Source organism: Rana temporaria, chromosome 10, assembly GCF_905171775.1.
Source record: "Rana temporaria chromosome 10, aRanTem1.1, whole genome shotgun sequence".
In the NCBI taxonomy this organism is placed as follows: Eukaryota; Metazoa; Chordata; class Amphibia; order Anura; family Ranidae; genus Rana; species Rana temporaria.
The window spans coordinates 18,198,899-18,222,168 of record NC_053498.1 but is presented as its reverse complement, the minus strand read 5'-3'; the positions used below and the strand labels follow the sequence as shown (position 1 = coordinate 18,222,168).

At 42.9% G+C, this 23,270-nt stretch overlaps 1 protein-coding gene across 2 annotated transcripts in view; it reads right to left on the bottom strand.

Annotated features, from left to right (window-relative positions):
* The window catches only part of GRIK5 (glutamate ionotropic receptor kainate type subunit 5), a 447,945-nt gene that overhangs the window by 105,437 nt on the left and 319,238 nt on the right, over positions 1-23,270 (bottom strand). For both annotated transcript variants that reach the window (XM_040327322.1, XM_040327323.1), the window contains exons 6-11: positions 19,541-19,719; positions 19,271-19,324; positions 10,409-10,570; positions 5,193-5,345; positions 1,859-1,963; positions 356-463 (exon numbers count right to left, since the gene is read on the bottom strand). In XM_040327322.1, coding sequence (XP_040183256.1) covers positions 356-463; positions 1,859-1,963; positions 5,193-5,345; positions 10,409-10,570; positions 19,271-19,324; positions 19,541-19,719 — 761 coding nt within the window. The remainder of the gene's footprint in view (positions 1-355; positions 464-1,858; positions 1,964-5,192; positions 5,346-10,408; positions 10,571-19,270; positions 19,325-19,540; positions 19,720-23,270) is intronic.

Sequence of the window (23,270 nt, the reverse complement as noted above, 5' to 3'; positions counted from 1 at the left end):
CCTTAGAAGTCGTCTTCAGGTCGCCTGGCCGAGTCGCCCCCGAAGTCGTGCCGCCCCTGTGTGAACCGGCTCTAAGGGACATAAGAACAAATAACACTCTCAAGAGATAAACAACTCCAAAATAAACACACTGATGAATTAGCCTGTCAGACCCAATTCCATAAACTTCTTTTAAATTGCTGGTAGTGAAAAGATAACATCTAGAACAACCAGAGGATATTTACAAAGACAGTAAAAAATGTATATAGAAGCCAGCAATGACGCATAAAGATCGTTGCAGATGATGAACACTTAGTTAAGTCAAAGACATCACAAATTTTGGTGAATTTACAAGGTTTGTTTTAGAAGAACGCACCAGAATTGTGGTGACCACCAGAGTCTTGTTCTCTAGTGTGTCTGACACGTTGATGTCCAGGCTGGTGGCATTCATGGCCAAGGTGCGGTTTGAATACCAAACTCCAACCTGTGAAGGAACAGAAAAGGGAACAAGCAACATCAGTTATTGAAATGGTTTTATCATCCAGGGAATTTTGCTAAAGTTCTGTATGATCCAGTGCAGTTAGGCAGGTTTTTGATGCTTCTAAAAAGAATGCAGCTTTTTATCAAATGATTCTGTGCTGTGAAACCTTTCCCTCTGAGGCCTATAGAGGATGGTACCTGGGACTCATTCAGACATGGTCATTTAGAAACTGTGATACTGGGGGGGGATGTGGGTTCTCCTATAGGACTAGTGCCTCTGGAATAGTAGCATAAGACACAGATTTGTGAAGGAGACTGTTGCACTTAGTGTATGAACTGTTATCTACACTGATGGAATGTTTTGGTGATGTATACCTGAGCTGTGAATTTGCTGTGATTTTCTTTTCTTTATTGTTTTTTTGTTTTTTTTGTGTTTTTTCTCAATAAACATCTTTGATTTAAAAAAAGAAACTGTGATACTGTATAGATTTAAAACTCAAGGAAGCCAACATCAGTAGAATTTCAGGAAGAAAATTAGAGCCATTAAGCAGATAGGTTTCATCCCATGAAAGAGTTAATACAAAATGTAATATTGGACTGGAATGTAAGTCTTGCTTGTTTGATTCATTTTTGAATAAACTGAAATGCCCCGTACACACGATCGGAAACTCCGACAAGAAAAACTTGATTTTTTTTTTACAGATGTTGGCTCAAACTTGTGTTGCATACACACGGTCACACAAATCTTGTCTGAAATTCCGACCGTCAGGAATGCAGTGACGTACATGACGTACGACGAGCTGAGATCAATGAAGTTCAATAGGCAGTTCGGCTCTTCTGCTTGATTCTGAGCATGCATGTTTTTTCCGTCGGTTAAATAGAGAACCTGCTCTCAATCTTTTGCTGGCGGAAATTCTGACAGAAAACGTTGGATGGAGCATACACATGGTCAGAATATCTGACCAAAAGCTCACATCCAACTTTTTTTGAAGGAAAATCCTATCGTGTGTACAGGGCAAAAGGGTTAGATTCTTTATCAAATTTTTTTTTTTACTGCTGTCTCTGTCCCCACTGTGGAGTTTCCTATATTCCCTGCCCTGGAAATAGGACGTCAAAGGAAATTTCCCAAGTAGCGATAGCCACAAAAACCTGAACTGCTAGAAACCGAACTGCCAAGTCTTCCCTAATCTATAAAAGTTGAATACAATGGTGGCTTGGTGGTTAAAATTTTAACATTTGCAAGTCACTGTCTTCATGGGCTTTGGACTTTCTCCTCTTGTTTTTAAGGCTTCATGAAAAGTCTACAGTTACATTGCATAGCCATCAAAAAAATATATATATAAATACACTACCTAGCTTTCATAGTTTCCCTAGAATGTCCTTAGACTATGTCGTTTACCTCTCGGTGACCATCTCCTGCCTTCTCCAAGATACGCAAAGTGTAATTTGTCCTCTGCCCTTTACTGTTAAACTCCACCCGTCCAGTCAGCCCATCGTACTCTACCTGATAAGTAGAAAAAGAAGAAGAATGAAGGGACGAAACATATTTCAAATTTAGAAGTGACAAATGGCTTGTGTGGGTGCCTAAGCTTTGGTGATCATTTAAATTAAACCTATGCTTTATTCATGCAGGAAAACACTCACATTAATGGCAGTAACTTAAAGCTGAACTTCAGGACAGTAAATATTTTTCCCTCACAGTGGGGCTGTACCCACACCGCAAGGGCTAAATTCTTATTTATGTCTATAGGACTGGGAAAAAGTTGTTTTACTTACCTGATCCACAGTCCTGAAAACTTCTCTGCACTGCATGACTGGTCCTGGCAGGCTCTTCTCCTCTATGCTCTAGTTGTCAAATGCCCCCTGACATTTCAAGACTGATGCAGGGTCCATGCATTGGATGGGAGGATGCCACGGAACACTGCACTGCCGGGGCATAGGGGAGGAATGGAGGATCAGGTAAGTAGTACTAGTTTTGCTGCCCCTAGACATAAACAAGCAATTAACCCTTGCCGTGCAGGGACAGTCCCACTGTAAGGGAGGGTTTTTACTTTCCCTAGATTTAACCTCACTTTCCCTTCACTTCCAAACCACTCCATTTAGATGCTGGAAGCAAAGAAATTTCCCAGTAATTCTGTGTTTAAGGAATATGTGACTCACTCCCTTTCCTCCTACATAATGTTAGAGATTTGACTTCAGGCAGTCAGTGCAATCTCATGGGAGGAGGGGCAGACATGTCTCCTTTCCCTTTTTTGTAATACACCAAAACAATTTTAAACAGTATAATTTACACTGTCACGAGCATGTATTTAGGGACTTAAAGTGCCACACAAGGCAGTAGGGGCAGAGAAATATACATTAATACTTAACTTATTCCTTAAGGTAGATATTTGCACCCATTAAATCCCCTTAGACAAAATGAACATTTAACCCTTGTAATAAGGAGGAGCCCCAATGCAAAGATAATTTTAATTATATCTAAAACTAATTACTTTATATGATTACTCTGCCATATTTTACTATTGCATTATTTGTAGAGATTTATACATTAGCCACTAGAGGCAGAAAAGGTTAACAACTATAAAACCTTTGCTTAACTGCATTTATAGAGATTCGGTTACATAGGGAGTGGATTATTTTCTAAAGCTGGCCATAGATGGATTAAATCTCGGATGGTTCAGCAAGGACCAGCTGAGATTCAATCCATCTATGGGCAGGCTGCTTAGGGCGATGCATCAATCGATTTCAGTACAACCAGCCTGTTGAGTTGTTTGCATGCAATTACTTGAGTTGAGTTAAGTTCATAGGTGTGCGCAGCATATTGCATTAGGGTGTGCACCCCAAAGCTCCAACCTATGCGTTTGACATATTTACTGGCCTCTTCCCCGCTCTCCATCCTAAAACAATGGGAGGAAGGGAGAGCAAGGTAGCACATGGGGGACCCGGGCAACAGAAGGAAAAAGAACAGGGAAAGGAGGGGTGGCATATATTAGTACCGATCCCCTATATTTTCCTCCTTACAGCTGCTGCAGAAGGAAAATACAGATCGGTTCCACTAAATTCCACCCCCGCCGCCTCTCCTGTCCAAGTTCTGAGGAAGGAAGGATTACGGTTTACCTGTCACTATTGACAGGTTGCCAACCCCAGGATTAGGGTGTTCCCAGGCACACCCCTTGCGCACACCTATGGTTGAGTTGTATCTTGATATAGTGCAGTCATTTATCCCTTAGGATCCGAATGCACTAGTAGGGCCAATTTAAACAGGATCTGATTAACCTACCGCCATGTCTTTGGAGTGTGGGGGGAAACCAGAGTAACTTAAGGAAACCCATGCAGGCACAGGGAGAAAATGCAAACTCCAGGCAGATGGTGTTGGGGTCGGGATTCAAACCAGCAACCCTTTTGCTGCTAGGTGACAGTGCTAACCACTACACCACTGTGCTGCCCATTACTGACAGCAGCTATAGCCACCAGCACTAATCATTGTGTTCTGGTAGCAGGGAAGGCTCCCTGCTGGTCGGACACAATAGCTCTTTGAGAGGGATTCCCCCATCAAGACTGAATGTTGATGGGGAGAATTTGTGATTTTCTTTCCTGCAACACGTGGTTGCAGGAAAGAAAATCGCATCATCTATAGCTTGCCTAAGAGTCATCCAACTCAAACTTTGTTAGAAGGAACAGTAAGGAACAACCATAGTGTAGCACTGCAAAGCAGAGCCTGTGTATGTACTAAATTGATATGGCTGCCCCAGAACCGCATCATACACAAAGCAACCTTGGAGCCTTAGACCTGGTGGATGTTCAGGGTGCCAGCTAACAAGTTCATAATGAAAACCAGGAGGGGAACACAGAAGGTCAAAATTGTGCACCTGCCTGTCACTTCACAGTGAAAGATGAACCCGTAGGCATTTGGTGTCGAATGGGGCCATTCCAGAATAAATAATGCAGATGAAGTTCCTTTCTCAACCTGGACCCCTGAAAATAACTTTTAGGTCATTAGGAAGCCAAGCTAACAATGGATTACTGTATCTACAGCTCATGGAATGTTGGCATGAACAGTATTTAAATTGTGCACCCCTTACATCAGCAGCCAGTAAAATCCTCCCTTACATAAATGGTCAGTGGAGACAGGCTTCCTTAGATTGGAAATCAGTGGGACAAGGGTGGTGGGGAAATTGATGGTAACTGGAAGATGAATCCCATTACTCTGGTCAGTAGAAAGAATGCTACTTACATTGGTGGTCGGTGGAAAGAATGCTCCTCACATTGGTAGTCAATGGGAAGAGTGCTTCCCATACACATAGTTAAAAATATCATTGGTGTCAATGGTTACTTATCTAGGAGGCAGAAATTGCTAATATCTCAAGAACCCCTAGCAACCTCTGGAGTAAGTCTAGGGTTCCATCGAACTCTTGTTGAGAAAAGCTGGTCTACTAAAGCAATCATTAATATCAACCAAAGGGATGGAGGGGGGAGGGCGTGGTACTGGCAAAGGTGCTACCTTGCCTAGGGCTCTATTTATCTCTGGGATGCCCTATGTACATATAAAGTCACAAACTATACATGTAAAATAAGACAGATCGTTGTCACCCTATAAGAGGTAATTAAAGGACCTTAATGGCAGGATCACCAGGTATTATTTAATTAAAAGCTACAGGTTAAAAATATTCAAAAAATTACAGTTGGAATTACACTAAACAAGACTACTGTCCAATTTTGGTTAAGCCTATTACCATGCGGAGGTAGTTCATCAGACTGGTCCCATGTTGCCAGATTTGTGATGTGCTGCAGGACAGCTGCTTAACGCCGATTTCCTGGCTCCGGTTCAACTCTCGCACCGCACTGACTACCACGTGGACAGCGTCAAACATGAGCGCTGCGGACAGCTGAAGGAAACAGAGAGAAACATAATAAGTGAGCTCTTTTCAAAACTAAACGGTGTGCTTATTATCTGATCCTGGCATATAATGATCATTATAATCTCAGGTCTTTCGCCTGCCACCCACTCCAATTCCATGTACTACATTTACTATTCAAAAGATGCCTTTGCTGTCCCAACCAATAACCATACTCATTACCGACCCACTGCGCTGATATAATACTGTAGTAAATATATGAAGTCAATACCGCAATACCTACAACAGGGTGTTTAAGCCAGCTAGAAGAAAGCAGAGGTGTTGTCCACAGCAACTAACCAGATCCAATCTTTGATTTCCAGGTTAAATAATTAAAATTGCCTTCCCATGGGTTGTACACCTCTGCTTGCCGCAATGAAGAACTCTAAATTATCATATAGATAGAATGCAATGAAGGAGCTGTTAAAATCTGTAATATTATTGTGTATCAATTATTTTTGGTTTACTGGCTATGGGAGAGACGATAATATGAAAGCTAAAAGCTCTCTGAATCCTGACTCCTTCATAATGTACTGGCTTACTGAATAAACACTCCAAGTAGCAAAAATGTAGTTGCTCATAGTAACCAACCCCTGCCAGCACAGACATCTTCACCTAATTAGCAGGGTATCGGGCCTGCCATGTCAGGGAGAGGATATGCGGCTGTGGGGCCTTTTTCTTCTCCCCAAATGGGTGAGCCCTAGATCAAATACTTGGAGGACCAGCTTTGGCAGATACCCAAGGAGCAGGATCCACCTAGCTTTAGCTTAGGTGGTCATAGAATGCCTCACCCTTTTCAGGAGCCTTGTGACCCGGGAGGTTCAGGGATGGAGAGCCTTGCTCTTCGGAGGTCGAACTATTATTTTACCCTAAGGCCTCGTACACACGATAGGGTCGCCAGAGGACAATGGTCTGAAGGACCGTTTTCATCAGTCCAAACCGATTGTGTGTAGGCCCCATAGGTTATTTAACCTTCGGTCAAAAAAATGAGAACTTGCTTTAAAATTATTAACCGATAGGTCAAAACCGATGGTTAGTATGCAAAAGCATCGGTTAAAAACCCGTGCATGCTCAGAATCAAGTCGAGGCATGCTTGGAAGCACTGAACTTGTTTTTTTTTTTAGCACGTCATTGTGTTTTACGTCACCGCGTTCTGACACAATCGTTTTTTTAACTGATGGTGTGTAGGCGTGACGGACCATCAGTCAGCTTCATCGAATGGACCGTTCTCATCGGATGGACTGATCGTGTGTACGAGGCTTTAGTACATTTTTTTGCGAGCTGTGATTTCACAGTTCACTTTTTTGATTACAGAGAATAAACTGAAGAAAAAAAAAAAAAAACATCTTCACTTGCCCTTCTTTGGGGTTTGGGATCCTCACCCATCTTGGTGGGCCACATTGGGATGATCTAATTTATGAGATTATCGATCCTGGCACTTGGCAAATACCAGGATAGTACACTGAGCTGCACAAGTGTACACTCTCTAGAAGATTGATATACTAAAACTGGAGAGTGTAAAATCTGGTACAGTTGCACATGGTAACCAATCAGCTTCTAACTTCAGCTTGTTCAATTAAAGCGTAGGTTCACCCTAAAAAACATCTATATACCATTACATCCAGCATACTTCCGACATCTACAGTATACTTTTTTTGCTGTACATACCGTTTTATTGTCATTTTCCCCCCGGCTTCTGGCTCCGGCGGGAGTGGGCGTTCCTATTCAGAGGTTAGATGATTGGCGTCTGGTGAAAAACTTCCCCTAGCGCATAAGGCGCGTCGCGAGTTTTCCGTAAGTAGCCGAACTGCGAGTCGGCTCTATATGACGCCTGCGCAGTCAGCACTACACGGTGGGCGCAGGCGCCGTATAGCGCCGACTCGCAGGTCGGCTACTTACGGAAAACTGGTGACGCGCCTTATGCGACCACCGTCTTACCTCTGAATAGGAACGCCCACTCCCGCGGGAGCCGGAAGCCGGGGGGAAAATAACAATAAAACGGTATGTACGGCAAAAAAGCAGCATATTGTAGATGTCGGAAGTATGCGATCTAATGGTATATAATTGTTTTAGGGTGAACCTCCACTTTAAGCTTTGACAAAAAAAGAATCAGAAAGCTGATTGGTTTCTATGCAGAGCTGCACCAGATTTTGCACTCCGTTTTGGTAAATCAACCCCATAGTCTATGTATCTTTTCTGCAATAAAATGCCTAGCTGTACAAAAATTCTCAATTTGTATGTACAGTTCTGCTCTAGGCATGCTCTACTCAACATTTCTACCTAGGTGCACAGTTTGCCTACGCATGGAAGGCAAATAAATGTTAAAATAAAACATCAAAAAAGCATAATAAACACAATTAGCAATTGTTTTGCCATATAAATGTTTTTCTGTTTTACTTGTCAAATAATAAATGAATTCTGATTCCATCTAAAACAATATATTATGACATAAGTCCTTGTAGAGTAATATGTGTATGGTAATGAGACTGTTGCCGGTGAGATGTGATGAATGCTGACAGAAGTCATTTAAAAATTAACAAAAGAAGGAAAAAGTTGCTAAGAACAACTTTTAATTTAGCTGTCACTTAGGAGCTGTCATTATCACGGCACACCCACATGGCTCCTTCATAGCACCAAGCCTCGTCTACTAAACGTTTTTTGCAAAAAAAATTTGTTGACCATTTAGATTTCATTTTAATTTTTTCAGTGCTGGATAAAGCAAAGGGAATGAAGAACTTGCTAGAAGAAAGTTTTCCTTTTGAAATATGTTATTGATTATGTATGTATTTATGACAATTAGGCCTGTAACGGACACATGCATGCTGCCGGGACAGTTATGATCTTCGTGCAGGGGGACTACAAGGAACTGCATGGCTTGTCACAAGTGGATGTACCGCATTGTATTCTGAGCTCAAAGGGTTAATTGGACAAGTTTCTTTTCATTGTTGAATGCTAATGTTCCCTTCGCATAGATAATGAACCCTCTTTTGTGTGCAGGTAAACAGCCCCCCTGTGAGGTGTATGCTGATGGGGATTATGTGTGAGTGATAATTGTTTTAAAGGTTAATTGAATTCTATGTGCCTGGCCAGGAAATGTTAAGTGGGGTGAGGTGCCGAAGCGGCTAGAAACTGGCCAAGTGATTAATTCAAGGAGATGTCATTGTTCTTGTAACAGTTGTAACCAGATATAAGCAGGTGAAATATGCCAAATAAAGTCAGTCTGCTTGACCCTTCAAACGTAGCACGTCTCGTTTCTTGGAAGGGTGTTCGATGGGATATACCGGCGGTACCTGCATATCGCAGCTTGCCAGGGAAAAGGACGTCGCCAACGGCTGAGACCCTCACACCAGTGGGTAGCCGTTACAAGGCCCCTTTCACACTGGAGTGGGGGCGGCGGTAAAGCGCCGCTTGTTTAGCTGCGTTTTACGTCGGATTTGCGGAGCTATTCGGCCGCTAGCGGGGTGGTTTTACCCACTAGCAGCCGAGAAAGTTAAAAACCACCGCAAAGCGCCTCTGCAGGTCAGTTTGCAGATGCTATTTTTAGCGGAATAGCGCCTGCAAAACGACCCAGTGTGAAAGGGGTCTTACAATTCCAGTTATGAAACATTGTGTCTGTTTTCTGAGCTGTCACCTTCCATTGAAAGAGCTGGCCTTAGACTCATCTGAGCGTTTGCTTCATATTCTTCCATTTTATTTCTCGTATTTAGCTTAGCGCTAAAAGAGAAACCCAGTACTTCAAAGTATGGGGGGCATGTGACCTACTCTATGTGATAAAACTGGTCCAACCAATGTAAAGCACAGCAAGTCAGATACGGCCTGCTTTATTCTCTGCCCAGCGACATCCCCATCATCTAGTCCTTTCCTCTCCAGCCCGAATGTCCCTGGCCCACCACTTCCATTCAATGGATTTGAGTTCTTTAGTGCAGGGTTTGAAAATTTGCTTGGAATCTAGGGGCCAGCTAAAAAAGTTAGGAGCCTGAAAACGCGCCCCGTCCCGACGAGCTTGCGCGCAGAAGCGAACACATACGTGAGCAGCGCCTGCATATGTAAACGGTGTTCAAAACACACATGTGAGGTATCGTCGCGATCGGTAGAGCGAGAGCAATAATTCTAGCCCTAGACCTTCTCTGTAACTCAAAACATGCAACCTGTAGATTTTTTTAAACGTCGCCTATGAAGATTTTAAAGGGTAAAAGTTTGTCGGCATTCCACTAGCGGACGCAATTTTGAAGCGTGACATGTTGGGTATGAATTTACTCGGCGTAACATTATCTTTCATAATATTAAAAAAAATGGGGATAACTTTACTGTTGTCTTATTTTTTTATTTAAAAAAGTGTAATTTTTTCCCAAAAAAGTGTGCTTGTAAGACCGCTGCGCAAATACAGCGTGACAGAAAGTATTGCAACAATCGCCATTTTATTCTCTAGGGTGTTAGGATAAAAAATATATATAATGTTTGGGGGTTCTAATTAGAGGGAAGAAGATGGCCGTGAAAATAGTGAAAAATTACATTCGAATTGCTGTTTAACTTGTAATGCTTAGCTTGTAATACCAACGGCCACCACCAGATGGCGCCAGCTCACACAAGGAAGAGCTGGGGACTTCACAAAAATTTTTTTTTATTTTTTTTGCCCACCTTCCAAGCCAAGTCGCCAGGATGCTATTTCTAGTCGCCATGGCGACCGGGATTTGTCGAGCCCTGCTTTAGTGGAAGCTCAGCCTCACACGTGAGTATTACCTAGGGTGGTCTACATACAAATGCAGCCTGCCTTGGAATGCCAACTTTTCCCAACTGACATCCACCCATCAAGGCATTTTAACATTTGGATAACTTATCTGAAGAGCCAGCCCACTGCTTGCATCAGGGCTGAAGGCTTTTGACAGCACAACAAGGACCCAGTGATGACACCACTGGGTTTAAAATAAAATATGTAATGAAAAAAGAAAGGATGGCAACGCATAAGCAGATTAACCTCCAGCTTTAAAAAAAATGGCTGATCAGTAAGATTTTTCCAAAGGGGCAGTCCATATTTAAGTTGCACTGTGACTTACAGCTGGTCCCAGGTAGGTAGTGAGCTCACAGTTCTCCCTCCAAGACATGTTGAGGCTCCTCAGGAACTCCAGATAGAACGGATGGCTACTATTGAACATGGAAAACCCCAGAATATTGGAATGGTCACTCACCACCCCTTCCAAGGACAACAAGGGGAAGTCCTGAAAAAAAGAAACAACAAAGTCACTTAATCATTGACAACACTTATATACCATTCCATTGATTTCTGTCTCTGACCCAAAATGACCCATCTTCATCGTGAAGAGCTTCTCTCTCTCCCAGGGGGTTTACCAGTATCTATCCATTTTGGCAATTTATTGGAGGACTACATGGCTTTGAATGCACTATACTAGTCTGTCTATAATAAAGCCTCTATATTGGAGGACTTTGTAATCGTTGTGAGATATTCTGGACTGAAGGATTATATCTATTCATATCGGCCATCAATCTGTGATTACCTCCTGTTGTTTTGCCAAGATTATATATCAGACTTGGTGTAGGGCCACAACGTGAGGATCCTTTGATTATATGAGCCATTGGCCCTCATTAATCCTTGTTATAAGAGACTATTGAAGTCAGCCCCCTTTCATGTTTGTTGGATACTACCCCACTCTCTATATTTATTTATTGAATGAGATTTACGATTTACACAAAATCGTAAAACTTACTTAAAAATAGTGAATTTGGGGGGGAATTTTTACGTAAAAATATGTTTCCACTTAGCGAACACATGTGGTGGAAGACAAATTTGACATTGTCTCTATACTGGAAGGAAGGGAAAAATATTGCGCTGGTCTAAAAAGTAAACCAATAGGTGAAAAAACAAAACAAATAGAAGCAGCTACGTAAAATGTGACTAAAATAAAACGTGACTGTAATAGAAAATGTAGCGCTAAAATTAAGAGAGACTAAATCATACGATTGGCCTTAAAGTGCAACCAAAGTGAATATAAATAAGTCCACATAAAAAGTCCATTCAAAAAGCCATAGAATGGAATGATGAAACCAGACGTGTAACAATATGGGTCATCACATAAACCTTCTTGTAAAGGAGTGAGGGAGAATACTCTTACCGGAACAGGTGGATCAACTTATTAGGCAGATCAATTAATCAAACATTAATTTTAGCGCTATATTTTCTATTACAGTCTCTTTACTGGACATTTATCTTCCCAAAGATAAATCTTCTACTCTTCACAATCACGCTTTATTAATGTCATCAGTTTTCGGCACCAGCTATATTTGTGTGCAACTATTTTTAATGATAAAGCACACGAAAATGAAAATTAGAACCAAAATATCTGATGAGCATATTGAGAATTCATTGAGAATGGTACTACATCCATCCAATCAGATATTGATGCGTTTGTTTATCAAAAACAGTGTAAAATAAATATTACAAAAAAATGTAGTTTTATTACTCAGATAGGTACATTATCTACATCAGCGATCGTTAATTTGTGATCTGCCTGACTTTTTTCTGCTCATCAGCTATCCTTATTATAATGCCGCGTACACACGATTGGTCAATCTGATGAGAACGGTCTGATGGACCGTTTTCATCAGACCAAACCGATCGTGTGTAGGCCCCATTGGTTATTTATCCATCGGTTAAAAAATGTGAAACTTGTTTTAAAATTAACCGATGGATAACTAACCGATAGAAAAAAAAACGATCGTTTGTAGGCACGTCCATCGGTTAAAAATCCACGCATGCTCAGACTAAATTAGGGGACGGGAGCGCTTGCTCTGGTAAAACTAGCGTTCGTTATGGAGATAACACATTCATCACGCTGTAACAGACAGAAAAACGCAAATCGTCTTTTACTAACACGAAATCAGCTAAAGCAGCCCCAAGGGTGGCGCCATTGGATTTGAACTTCCCCTTTATAGTGCCGTCGTACGTGGTTTACGTGACCGCGTTCTGACACAATCGTTTTTTTAACCGATGGTGTGTAGGCACGACTGACCATCAGTCAGCTTCATCGGTTAACTGATGGAAAAAATCCATCAGACCGTTCGAAACGGATTGACCGATCGTGTGTACAGGGCATTAGTGTTTATGTGTGGCCCAAGGACGATTCCCCTTGTTCAAAGTGGCCCAGGAAGGTCAAAATGTTGGGCACCCTTGGGTTATAGCATCCTATTGTGTCTGCTCTTAAGCACAACATTAAAATGGAGTACAGGTTCTCTTTAAAGTGGAGGTTCACCCGAAAACTTAATTTTTAACATTAGATTGATGCTCATTTTGTCAAGGGGAATCGGGTATTTTTTTTTAAAATCGAAGCAGTACTTACCATTTTAGAGAGCGATCTTCTCCGCCGCTTCTGGGTATGGTCTTCGGGACGGGCGTTCCTATTTGATTGACAGGCTTCCGACAGGCTTCCGGCGGTCGCATACATCGCGTCACGATTTTCCGAAAGTAGCCGAACGACGGTGCGCAGGCGCCGTATAGAGCCGCACCGACGTTCGGCTTCTTTCGGTTACTCGTGACGCGATGTATGCGACCGTCGGAAGCCTGTCAATCAAATAGGAACGCCCAGTCCCGAAAACCATACCCGGAAGCGGCGGAGAAGATCGCTCTCTAAGTACTGCTTCGAATTAAAAAAAACTACCGATTCCCCTTGACAAAATGAGCATCAATCTAATGTTAAATTTTTTTTTTCGGGTGAACTCTCGCTTTAAGGCATCTCTTTTCCGATGAAGAAGTTTTTGCTATTTTTATAGTCGATTTCATACAAAGTAGCTGTGTGTGGTTATATTTGGAAAACCTCTTTATATTATAACTGGAAAATGTATTTGTAAGTATGTGCAAAGAGTTGTCTATGTAATGCATAGCAATTTTGGAACAATATATTCCTATGGAGAGCTTCAAGTATTAAAGTGAAATTTGAAAGAAGCAGCAGAGACACATTACTGAGTTCCTCTTCACCCAATTGCCGCTATACAATGGCTCCCCAGGTACATAAGGGGGGTTGAGACAAACCTGATGTGAACTCCAGGCAAATAACAACAAAATACTTTTCAATTCAGTTGCGTTTTTGTTAAAAAGATCATTAACAGCGGGACTCAGATTGCAATGAAGGACACCATGTGAGCCATTCAGAAACTATTTTCAAACTAACACCGGAGGCTTGCTGACAGGAGAGAGCCCAGTGATGACCTCACCAGTTTTGTCATGCACAAATTCTTCCAATCAGCAGACTGGGATCAGGTCACAGACCAAGCTGTACTGCTTAAAGCGGAGATTCACCCAAAAGGGGAAGTAGTTCCTCTTTAAAGTGGTTCTAAAGGCTCACAAAAAAAACCTTCTATGTGCAGCACCCAACCTCCCCAATATTTAACTGAGCCCCCTCTCAATCCAGCAATGTGCATGAGAGTCTCAGCTCTCTGGGGACTCTCCCTCCTTATTGGTTGAAACAGCAGAGGAAGCTAATGACTCCCACTGCTGTCAGTCAAAGCCAGTGAGCCAATGAGAAGAGAGGGGCGGGGGCCAATCCGAAGCTCCATGTCTGAACGGACATGCAGAGCAGTGGCTCGGGAGCGCGCCTGCTTGGGTGCCCCCCACAGCAAAAATTGTTTTTTCAATGGCAGCAGTTTTGCCAACCTACCAGATTGAAATTTACTGGCACGACACCCGAAATTTACTGGCGCAGCCACGTTTTTACTGGCATTTCATAAAAGTTACTAAATTACATTTTTAGGTGCAAATTTCAGTATTTAGGCTACAAACAAGTACGCTAGGCAAATAGCAATGTGATTTAAAGCGGTAGTTCCCCCTCAAAAAAAAATGTACCCTTAGATTGATGCTCATTTTGTCTAGGGCAATCGGCTAGTTGTTTTAAAATGGAAGCAGTACTTACCGTTCTAGAGAGCGATCTTCTCCGCTATGGTCTTCGGCACTGGGCGTTCCTTCTTGATTGACAGGCTTCCGACGGTCGCATCTATCGCGTCACGATTTTCCGAAAGTAGCCGAGCGTCGGTGCGCAGGCGCCGTATAGAGCCGACGTTCGGCTACTCGTGACGCGATTGATGCGACCGTCGGAAGACTGTCAATCAAAATAGGAACGCCCAGTCCCGCAGCCCATACCCGGAAGCGGCGGAGAAGATCGCTCTCTACAACGGTAAGTACAGCTTAGATTTTAAAACAACTAGCCGATTCCCCTAGACAAAATGAGCATCAATCTAAGGGTAAAAAAAAATTTGAGGGGGAACTACCGCTTTAAGGTAAAAAAACATATTTTTGTTATTTTCGATATAATAAGGGCAAATTATTTAGTCACATCACCCCCTGCCTCCATCCCCCTCTGCGGTGCCACAATCTCCCTCTGCCTAGATTTATTTATATTGAAACGTGGATCCTGAGGAAGCCCCTCATTTGGGTAAAACGTCTCGATCCAGACATGTTCAATCCATATGTATCAAAACCATGCTTTGACTGCACGAAATGGTCAAAAACAAAAATGTTGATTGTACTTTTGAATATATTATGATACATATCCTGTTCAACTCATAGTAAGACCTCTGAAATATGCCGTTCAGTTTTGGGCACCAGTTCTCAAAAAGGATATCGGAGAACTGGAGAAAGTGCAGAGAAGGGAAACCAAATTGATAAGAGGCATGGAGGAGCTCAGCTATGAGGAAAGATTAGAGGAACTGAATTTTTTTTCTCTCTTGAGATGAGATTAAGGGGGGATATCAATGTGTACAAATATATACGGGGTCCATATAACAAACTTGGTGTTGAGTTATTCACTTTACGGTCAACACAGAGGACAAGGGGGCACTCTTTATGTCTAGAGGAAAAGAGATTTCATCTCCAAATACAGAAAGGTTTCTTCACAATAAGAGCTGTGAAAATCTGGAATAGACTCCCTTCAGAGGTGGTTCTGGCCAGCACAGTAGATTGCTTTAAGAAAGGCCTGGATTCTTTCCAAAATGTACAAAATATATCTGGGTACTGACATTTATAGGTAAAGTTGATACAGTTTATATAGAGAAAATCTGATTGCCTCTCACGGAATCAGGTAGGAATTAAACTATGTAACATATGATTTAATGACTTTTGTACAAATAAAACTTTTTTTTTTAGAACAGATTTTATTTGTGTGGTACTTATTTCGGCACTTAAAAATCCCCATTTTCACATCACCTCCTCTCAGTGTGGACCAGGGATGGACTGGCCATTGGGACTACAGGGAGTTTCCCGGTGGGCCGATGGCTCAGTGGGCCGGCTTCAGTGACAGCGGACTGCCGCCCCCCTCTGCTCCTCTGTCTCTCTTCCCACAGTGCTCACCTTCTCTCTCTCCCCGCAGCGCTCACCTGGGGGGGAACAGAGAAGCAGGGGGAGGACCAGAGGAGCGGGGGGGACAGAGGAGCAAGGGGGAGGGGGACAGAGGAGCAAGGGGGAGGGGACAGACAGCTGACTCAACAGCTATGGCCTGGGAGTTTCTCACTTCTGCCTAATCTTGTCCCATAAGGGGGCACGGAACTGATTCTTTGCCCTGGGTGAAATAATGTCTAGCTTTCCCACTGGTACTGCCAATAAGAGTACCAGTACAAGCCGTTCTACTCTAATAAAGTAGAACGGCTAGTGGCTAGTGAAGGTGGAGAGGGGGCTTGGGTGGCCGGCGGAGTTGCACGGCCGCCATGGGAGAGACCTGTCAAAGTGGGCCAGCCTGGATGAAGTCCAGGGCCAAATTTCTGTCCCAGTCCAGCCCTGGTGTGGACTCACCTCCTATTGACTTCAATTGCATGGTGATAGTCCAAGTTATTTTTTGATTACAGGGTCCCCCCACCTAATTATCCAAATTTACTTACAAATGTTTTCACTGTGTATTAGAGCGTTTAGAAATTTGTTTTACCATATGGGTGCTCTTTGTTTGAACCTTTTCATTTTGTAAACTTTTTTTTTTGTGCACAAAAAAGGTTTCTTCATTTTCTATGAGCCAAAAACTTAGTAGCACGCATTTATCTTTTTGTCTTCACGCCTAAGATATCTGCATAAGACATCAAATGTTTCTATTAAGTGGCGAGCCAGCCAGGGGATTTCTACATACTGATATGCTTCTTGCTCAGAGTGGCCGGATGGAAGAAATTCTTATCACAGGATCTGCAGATTGATAAAACTTAACACTGATGAAAAAAGTATAATATGAAAGGCACACGCCAGTCAAGCTTGGAAAATTACAAGGAAATACACTAAAGAGTTACACAGCCTACCTCCCAAGGGCTTTTTTTTTTTTTTTGTTCTGGCAATGACTTTCTACTCAAATGAGCCCTGCTATACAAAATTGTCGGTTTCTCCCAAACCTACAGGCTAGAAATTCTGCAAAATCGCTATGCAATGTACGTTTTGCTATTTAACCAGTTCAGCTCTCACACCTATATATCGCTTATGGACCAGAGAAATGTTCTCATTTTCTGCTAAGAACGAGTTCATTAGAATTTTTTGGTGATAACTTTACTTAAAGAGGACCTTCACTCGCTTTTACAAGTTCCTTCTTCACTTCTACAATTTTACTGGCTTCCTAATCATGTCAGCAAAGAAGATGATGGCATGGGATCCCGCACGTGGTAGCTTTCAAAGGAGAACAGGAGGACAAGACTGGAATATCTGGGTGGGCAAGTATTTACGTTCAGCTCAACCCAGAGAACACAATAAAAAGGGGTTAATATCAAAATGAACCCCATAAGGTTGAAGTTCCTCTTTTGCCCCATACACACGATCGGAATTTCCGATGGAAAAAGTCTGACGGACTTTTTCCATCGAAAATTCCGACCGTGTGTATGCCCCATCAGACTTTTTTCCAAGGAATTCCATTGGAGCTTTGATAGAGAACATGTTTTCTTTTACTCCGATGTAATACCATCTGAATTCCGATGTTAGTTTGGCCGGGCAAAAGCCCGAACGTGTGTACGGGGCATTTAGGACGAAGTAATGCATTTTTTTTCTTTTTAAGACAAAAAAAAATCGTAATCTACAGGCTAGAGTAACAATACAATGAAAGGGGTATTGGACTGCCATTTCTAAGCTCCATCTGAAAATTCTAGTTTTCTGGCTGTATCTAATTTAAGTACTTTTAATTTACAGACCTGAAATCTTGTAAATGAGTGCCGGAAAAGCTTCTGATATCCTTATGTATATACTTCATTTGGGTCAGTGACTTAGGCCGCGTACACGCGGTCGGACAAAACCGATGAGAATGGACCGAGGTTCAGTTTTATCGGTCCAAACCGACCGCGTGTATAGCCCATCGGTCTGTTGTCCTTCGGTCCAAAATTTTAAAACATGCTTTAAAATCGAACCGATGGCCCGCTGCCCGATCGGTCCAAACCGATGGTTAGTACAGAAAGCATCGGTTCAAAACCCATGCATGCTCAGAATCAAGTCGACACATGCTTGGAAGCATTGAACTTCGTTTTATTCAGCACGTCGTGTGTTTGACGTCACCGCGTTCTGACCCGATCGTTTTTTGGAACGATGGTGTGTACGCACATCAGACCATCAGGCCACTTCAGCGGTGAACCGATGGAAATGGCCCGTCGGACCATTCTCATCAGTTTGGAACGACCGTGTGTACGCGGCCTTAGACATTATTAAAGCCAAAGTATCATCATGACATTCAAGGATATAGCATTCTCAAATGGGAGTTTAGCAATAGCAGCCTCCATTATTCTCTTATGAACGAGTCCCTTTAAAGGGCATATCCAGTTTAGACTTAGACATTTCCGTAAGAGGGAGGGGGCATGTGGCCCTTCCCTTCATCCCCATGGGGATTGGGAATGGGAAGCCACCAGTGATGGAGAGCAGGAGGACACCGCTGAGCAGGGGGAAGCCACTGGTGATGGAGTAAGAGCTACCGACCGATGTGGGGGAGGGGGGGGACATGCTGTTTGCCGCCCCCCCCCCCCAAACAGATTCCACCAGCCTCCACTGGTAGAGATATTGGTTATACTGAATATGTATATTTGTTTTGATTCACTGTTGCATTCTCTACTTTTGACGCAGTACTGTAGCTCCTATGTCAAATTGTTCCACTCTCTGTGCTATACTTTATATATCAAACTGTTCAGGATGTTATTGGTCGATATAAATAAAGAATAAAAAAAATAAAGAAGTGCATATCTGGTCAAAACTTTTTCATTTTGTTTTAGACAAAGTGATGAGAACCTCATTCTTTTTCTGCTATGCAGAGCTCCACTAGAAAGTACACTTTTACCAAACACCAGAAAGTTGAACGTGGACACAAACAGGACAAACAGTTCCAAAAACCCAGTGGAGACTCTTATCCCCATTTTATCGAAAACTAAAATAAAAATGTTTGGCTGGATATCCGCTTAAATCACAGACAATCCGTAGAATCTACTTCTGTCTTCTACCACATTACAATCTATGGGCCATAGATTTATTGGAGGGGTTGCATAGTACAAAACTACTAGCAAGAAGATGCAGTCCTGAGCACAGGTCTCCTGAAACTCCTGTTTAATGTGGCAAATTGAAATTATATCCGATGTGGAGTTTATTGATGAAGAAGACGCTGACTGCAGTGCAATTTCTGCATTTCATAGACTGCAGCTCACAAATTTATCTTACTTCACTTCAACGTGCCTGAAGTTTCTTTTTCAGCAAAAAAACATTTAATTATTCTAAAGCAAAAACATTTAGTGGAAATTTCCTCCAGATAAAGTTTTATTTTATTTTTCGCTGTCCTCATAAAAACATTTTTTTTAGATCTTTTTCATGACTGTCCTTGCAATTTCCAGTTATGATCATTATTTAATTGTTATTTATAAAATAATTCCACAATTTCAATTTATTTAAACCCCCTCTATATCCCCCCCTTTAACTGTAGTCTTACCATTGTTGTCAAAATATATTTGTAGTGGGCAGACGTCATACCAAGCTCAGAGGCCTAGAGAAGGTACACAAAAAAAAATCGGTGAGTGGAAAAATCTGAGAAAATGGCATTAGAACAACAGAATTGGGCTATAACAACCAATCAGCAGTAATTTCTCTAGTATTTTGAACAGTGAAGGCTAATCCCTGATTGGCTGCTAGGAGTAACTTTTCAGCAGATCAGCCCCTGAGAAACTGAAGGGGGGATGCTATGAATTCTGCTACTACTGACCTTTTTAAGAATGAGGTGGGACACTGTTGCATTGGCGTCAATAATGATGGTGGATACTTTATCATCGCGGATTTCCTTTAATAAGGGTGTTGGATCATTGGTGTCATCCAACATGCGGACAGATAGGGTGTCTTTTGATATTAGGAATTGGCGGACCAGTTCCTCTAGCCGAAGTAAACCTGAGGAAAGAAATAACGACAAGGCTATTGACAGCACTGGCAGTGGTAGGATGTTGTTAGAAAGAAGGTATTGTGAAAAGGGAACTCCACTGAACTATACCAGGTCAGTTAATATTACACAAAGATAACTCAAAAAATGCAGTTTTTAAATTATGATTTCATTTATAGGGAAAGGGAAAAAAGCTGTCCAAATGTGAAAAAGTAATTCCCCCCGTCCCTCCCTGCTAATTTATGAATGAACTATGATTAACCACATTTTTTGGAAAGCTGAGTTGCATTTCACTTGCCACACCCAGGTCTGATTACTGCCAGACCTGTTGAATCAAGAAATTGCTGAGAGTCGGTTCACACTGCAGCGGCACGACTTCAGGGGCGACTCTGCAAGTCGTCCTAAGGACGACTTCGGAGACGATTTGCAAAACGACTTCTGTATAGAAGTCAATGCAGGTCGCCCCGAGCCGCCCCCGAAGTCGTACAGGAACCTTTTTCTAAGTCGGAGCGACTTGCGTCGCTCCTATTAGAACGGTTCCATTGCATTGAATGGGACGCGACTCGTCAGGCGGCTGAGCCGCCTGACGTGTCGCCCCAGTGTGAACCGGCTCTTAAAGTGGTTGTAAAACTTTGATTTAAAAAAAAAACAAACAAACATATCATACTTACCTCCACTGTGCAGTTTTTTGTTGCACAGAGTGGCCCCGAACACCGTCTTCTGGGGTCCCTCGGTGGCTCTCGCGGCTCCTCTTTGCATCAGATAATTCCCCTAGAAGAAGCGCTCTCCCGGTGGGTTACCTTGCAGGCGCGCTTCCGAATCCAGCATTTACGTCCATAGACACGAATGCTGGACTCGACCCCACCCAACGGCAGCCGCGTCATTGGATTTGATTGACAGCAGCGGGAGCCAATGGCTGCACTGCTATCAATCTATCCAATTAAGATCCGAGAACCCCGGGCAGAGGGGGTCCCCGGTGTGGGAAAGCAAGTAAAACAAGAGGGCTGGGGGGCCGGTGACTGCCAGGTGAAAAACACAAGCCTTTACAACCCCTTTACATAGAAGCTGTTTGACAAGTTGAAGCACACTAAAAGATCTAAAAAAGCAACACATCAAGTGGTGAGCTAAAGAAATTCAAGAACAGACGAGAAACAAAGTAACTGACATGTGTCAGTGTGGAAAGGGTTACAAAACCATCTCTTAGGCCCCATACACACGAGAGGATTTATCCGCGGATACGGTCCAGCGGACCGTTTCCACGGATAAATCCTCTCGAGGATTTGCGCGGATTTTGATGCGATGGAGTGTACTCACCATCGAATCGAAATCCGCGCCGAAATCCTCTGGCGATGACGTGCGCGACGCAGTCATATAAGGAATTCCACGCATGCGTCGAATCATTACGACGCATGCGGGGGATCCCTTTGGACGGATTGATCCGGTGAGTCTGTACAGACCAGCGGATCAATCCGTTGGGATGGATTCCAGCGGATAGATTTGAAGACATGTCTTCAAATATTTATCTGCTGGAAATCCATCGCATGGGAGAAAAATCCGCGGAAACAGATCCGCTGGATCGTACACACCATAGGATCTATCCGCTGAAACCCATTCGCTGGGATTTTTCAGCGGATGGATTCTATCGTGTGTATGGGGCCTAAGGCTTTGGGACTCCAGTGAACCATGGTGCGAGCCATTATCCACAAATGTAGAAAACTTGGAACAGTGGTGAATCTTCCCAGGAAGGGCCAGCCTACCAAAATTACTCCAAAAACACAACAAAAACTAATCCAGGAGATCATAAAAGAACCCAGAACAATATCTAAGAACTGCAGGCCTCCCTTGCCTTAGTTAAGGTCAGTGTTCATGATTCAACATTAAGACTGGGCAAAAATGGCATCCATGGGAGAGTTCCAAGGTGAAAGCCACTGCTGACCAAAAAGAACACGAAGGCTCATCTTTCACTTGCCAAAAAACATGTTGATTAATTTATCCCTACAGTAAGTCCCCTTTCACACTTATACGACTTGTCTCACGATTTTGGACTGCAAAATCGTATGACAAGTCATTCTCCATTATTTTCAATGACTACCATTCATACTGGCACGACTTTAAGTTGTGCCTACTTCAAAGTAGTCCCTGCACTACTTTGGTCCGATTTTGATGCCACTTACACAGGCATTCATTGAAATCGCTGCCGCGAATCACGGCAAAATCGCGGTAAAATCGCGCGACTTTGAAGTCGTACAAGTGTGAAAGGGGGCTAAGACTTTTGGGCAAATATCCTGTGGACAAAAGTGAAACTTTTTGGAAGGTGTACGTCCCATTACATCTGGCTTAAAGCTAACAGCATTTCATAAAAAGAACATCCTTTGATTCCCAGACAGTGGAAGGATCCTAAGATCCCTACGGTAAGGGACTGGCTTTGTAAGATAAATGATATCTATTATACAGAACAGCTTAGGTTTATGGGGGAGGAAGGAGAAGGGGGATTTAAGCTGAAATGGCAAGATTGGGTAAAATATAAGCTGTCACAGAGATTTTCAGACAGGATGGTATAAAGCAGGAAGGGTATTAGGCAAAGGGAGACATGACACATGATGGTTGGTCGGAGAGAAGAGAGTGGGTTGGGTGGGGGGGGGGACTTGGGTTAGGTTTGGGTTGGGGTTTTCTTACAATCAAAAACATAGTATTTTTGTATAAAAATAAAAAAAAAGAACATCCTACCAACAGTCAACTGCTCTCTACTAGAAAATCTTGAAGGAGAATGTCCGGCCATATGTTCATGACCTCACGCTTTAGCGCACTTGGGTTATGCAACAGGACAATGATCTGAAACACACCAGCAAGTCCACCTCTGAATGGCTCAAACAAAAAACAAAATGAAGGTTTTGGAGTGGCCTAGTCCATCTGTGGACTTAACTCTGAGATGCTGTGGCATGACCTCAACTAGGCCGTTCATAAACTCTTCAATGTGACTGAATCAAAACAATTCTGCAAAGTCGGACAAAATTCCTCCACAGCGATATGAAAGACCCATTGGTAGTTATCGCAAATGCTTGATTGCAGTTGTTGTTGCCAAGGGTGGTACAACCAGGTATTATGTTTGCCGACCGATGCACGCCAATGTACGTCGGCAGAATGGCACGGCTGCGCATATTGGCATACAGGTACGTCCCCTTTAATATGCACAGCCATGGGTCGTGCCAGTACGTTCGCGACCCGGTCAGGCACTCCGTGACCACACCCACGGGACCTGTGGACCCGATCGCCGGCGGTGTCCCGCGATCGGGTCACAGAGCTGAAGAACGGGGAGAGGTAAGTGTAAACAAACCTCTCCCTGTGCTTCCTAGTCAGACTGTCACTGATCGTCTGTTCCCTGTCAGACGGAACAACAATCAGTGACGTGACACGCCAAGCCACGCCCCCACACACAGTAAGAATCACTAATCAGGGCACACTGAACCCCTTCAGTGCCCCCTACAGGTTAACCCCTTCACTGCCCGTGTCATTTTCACAGTAATCAGTGCATTTTTATAGCACTAATCGCTGTAAAAAATGA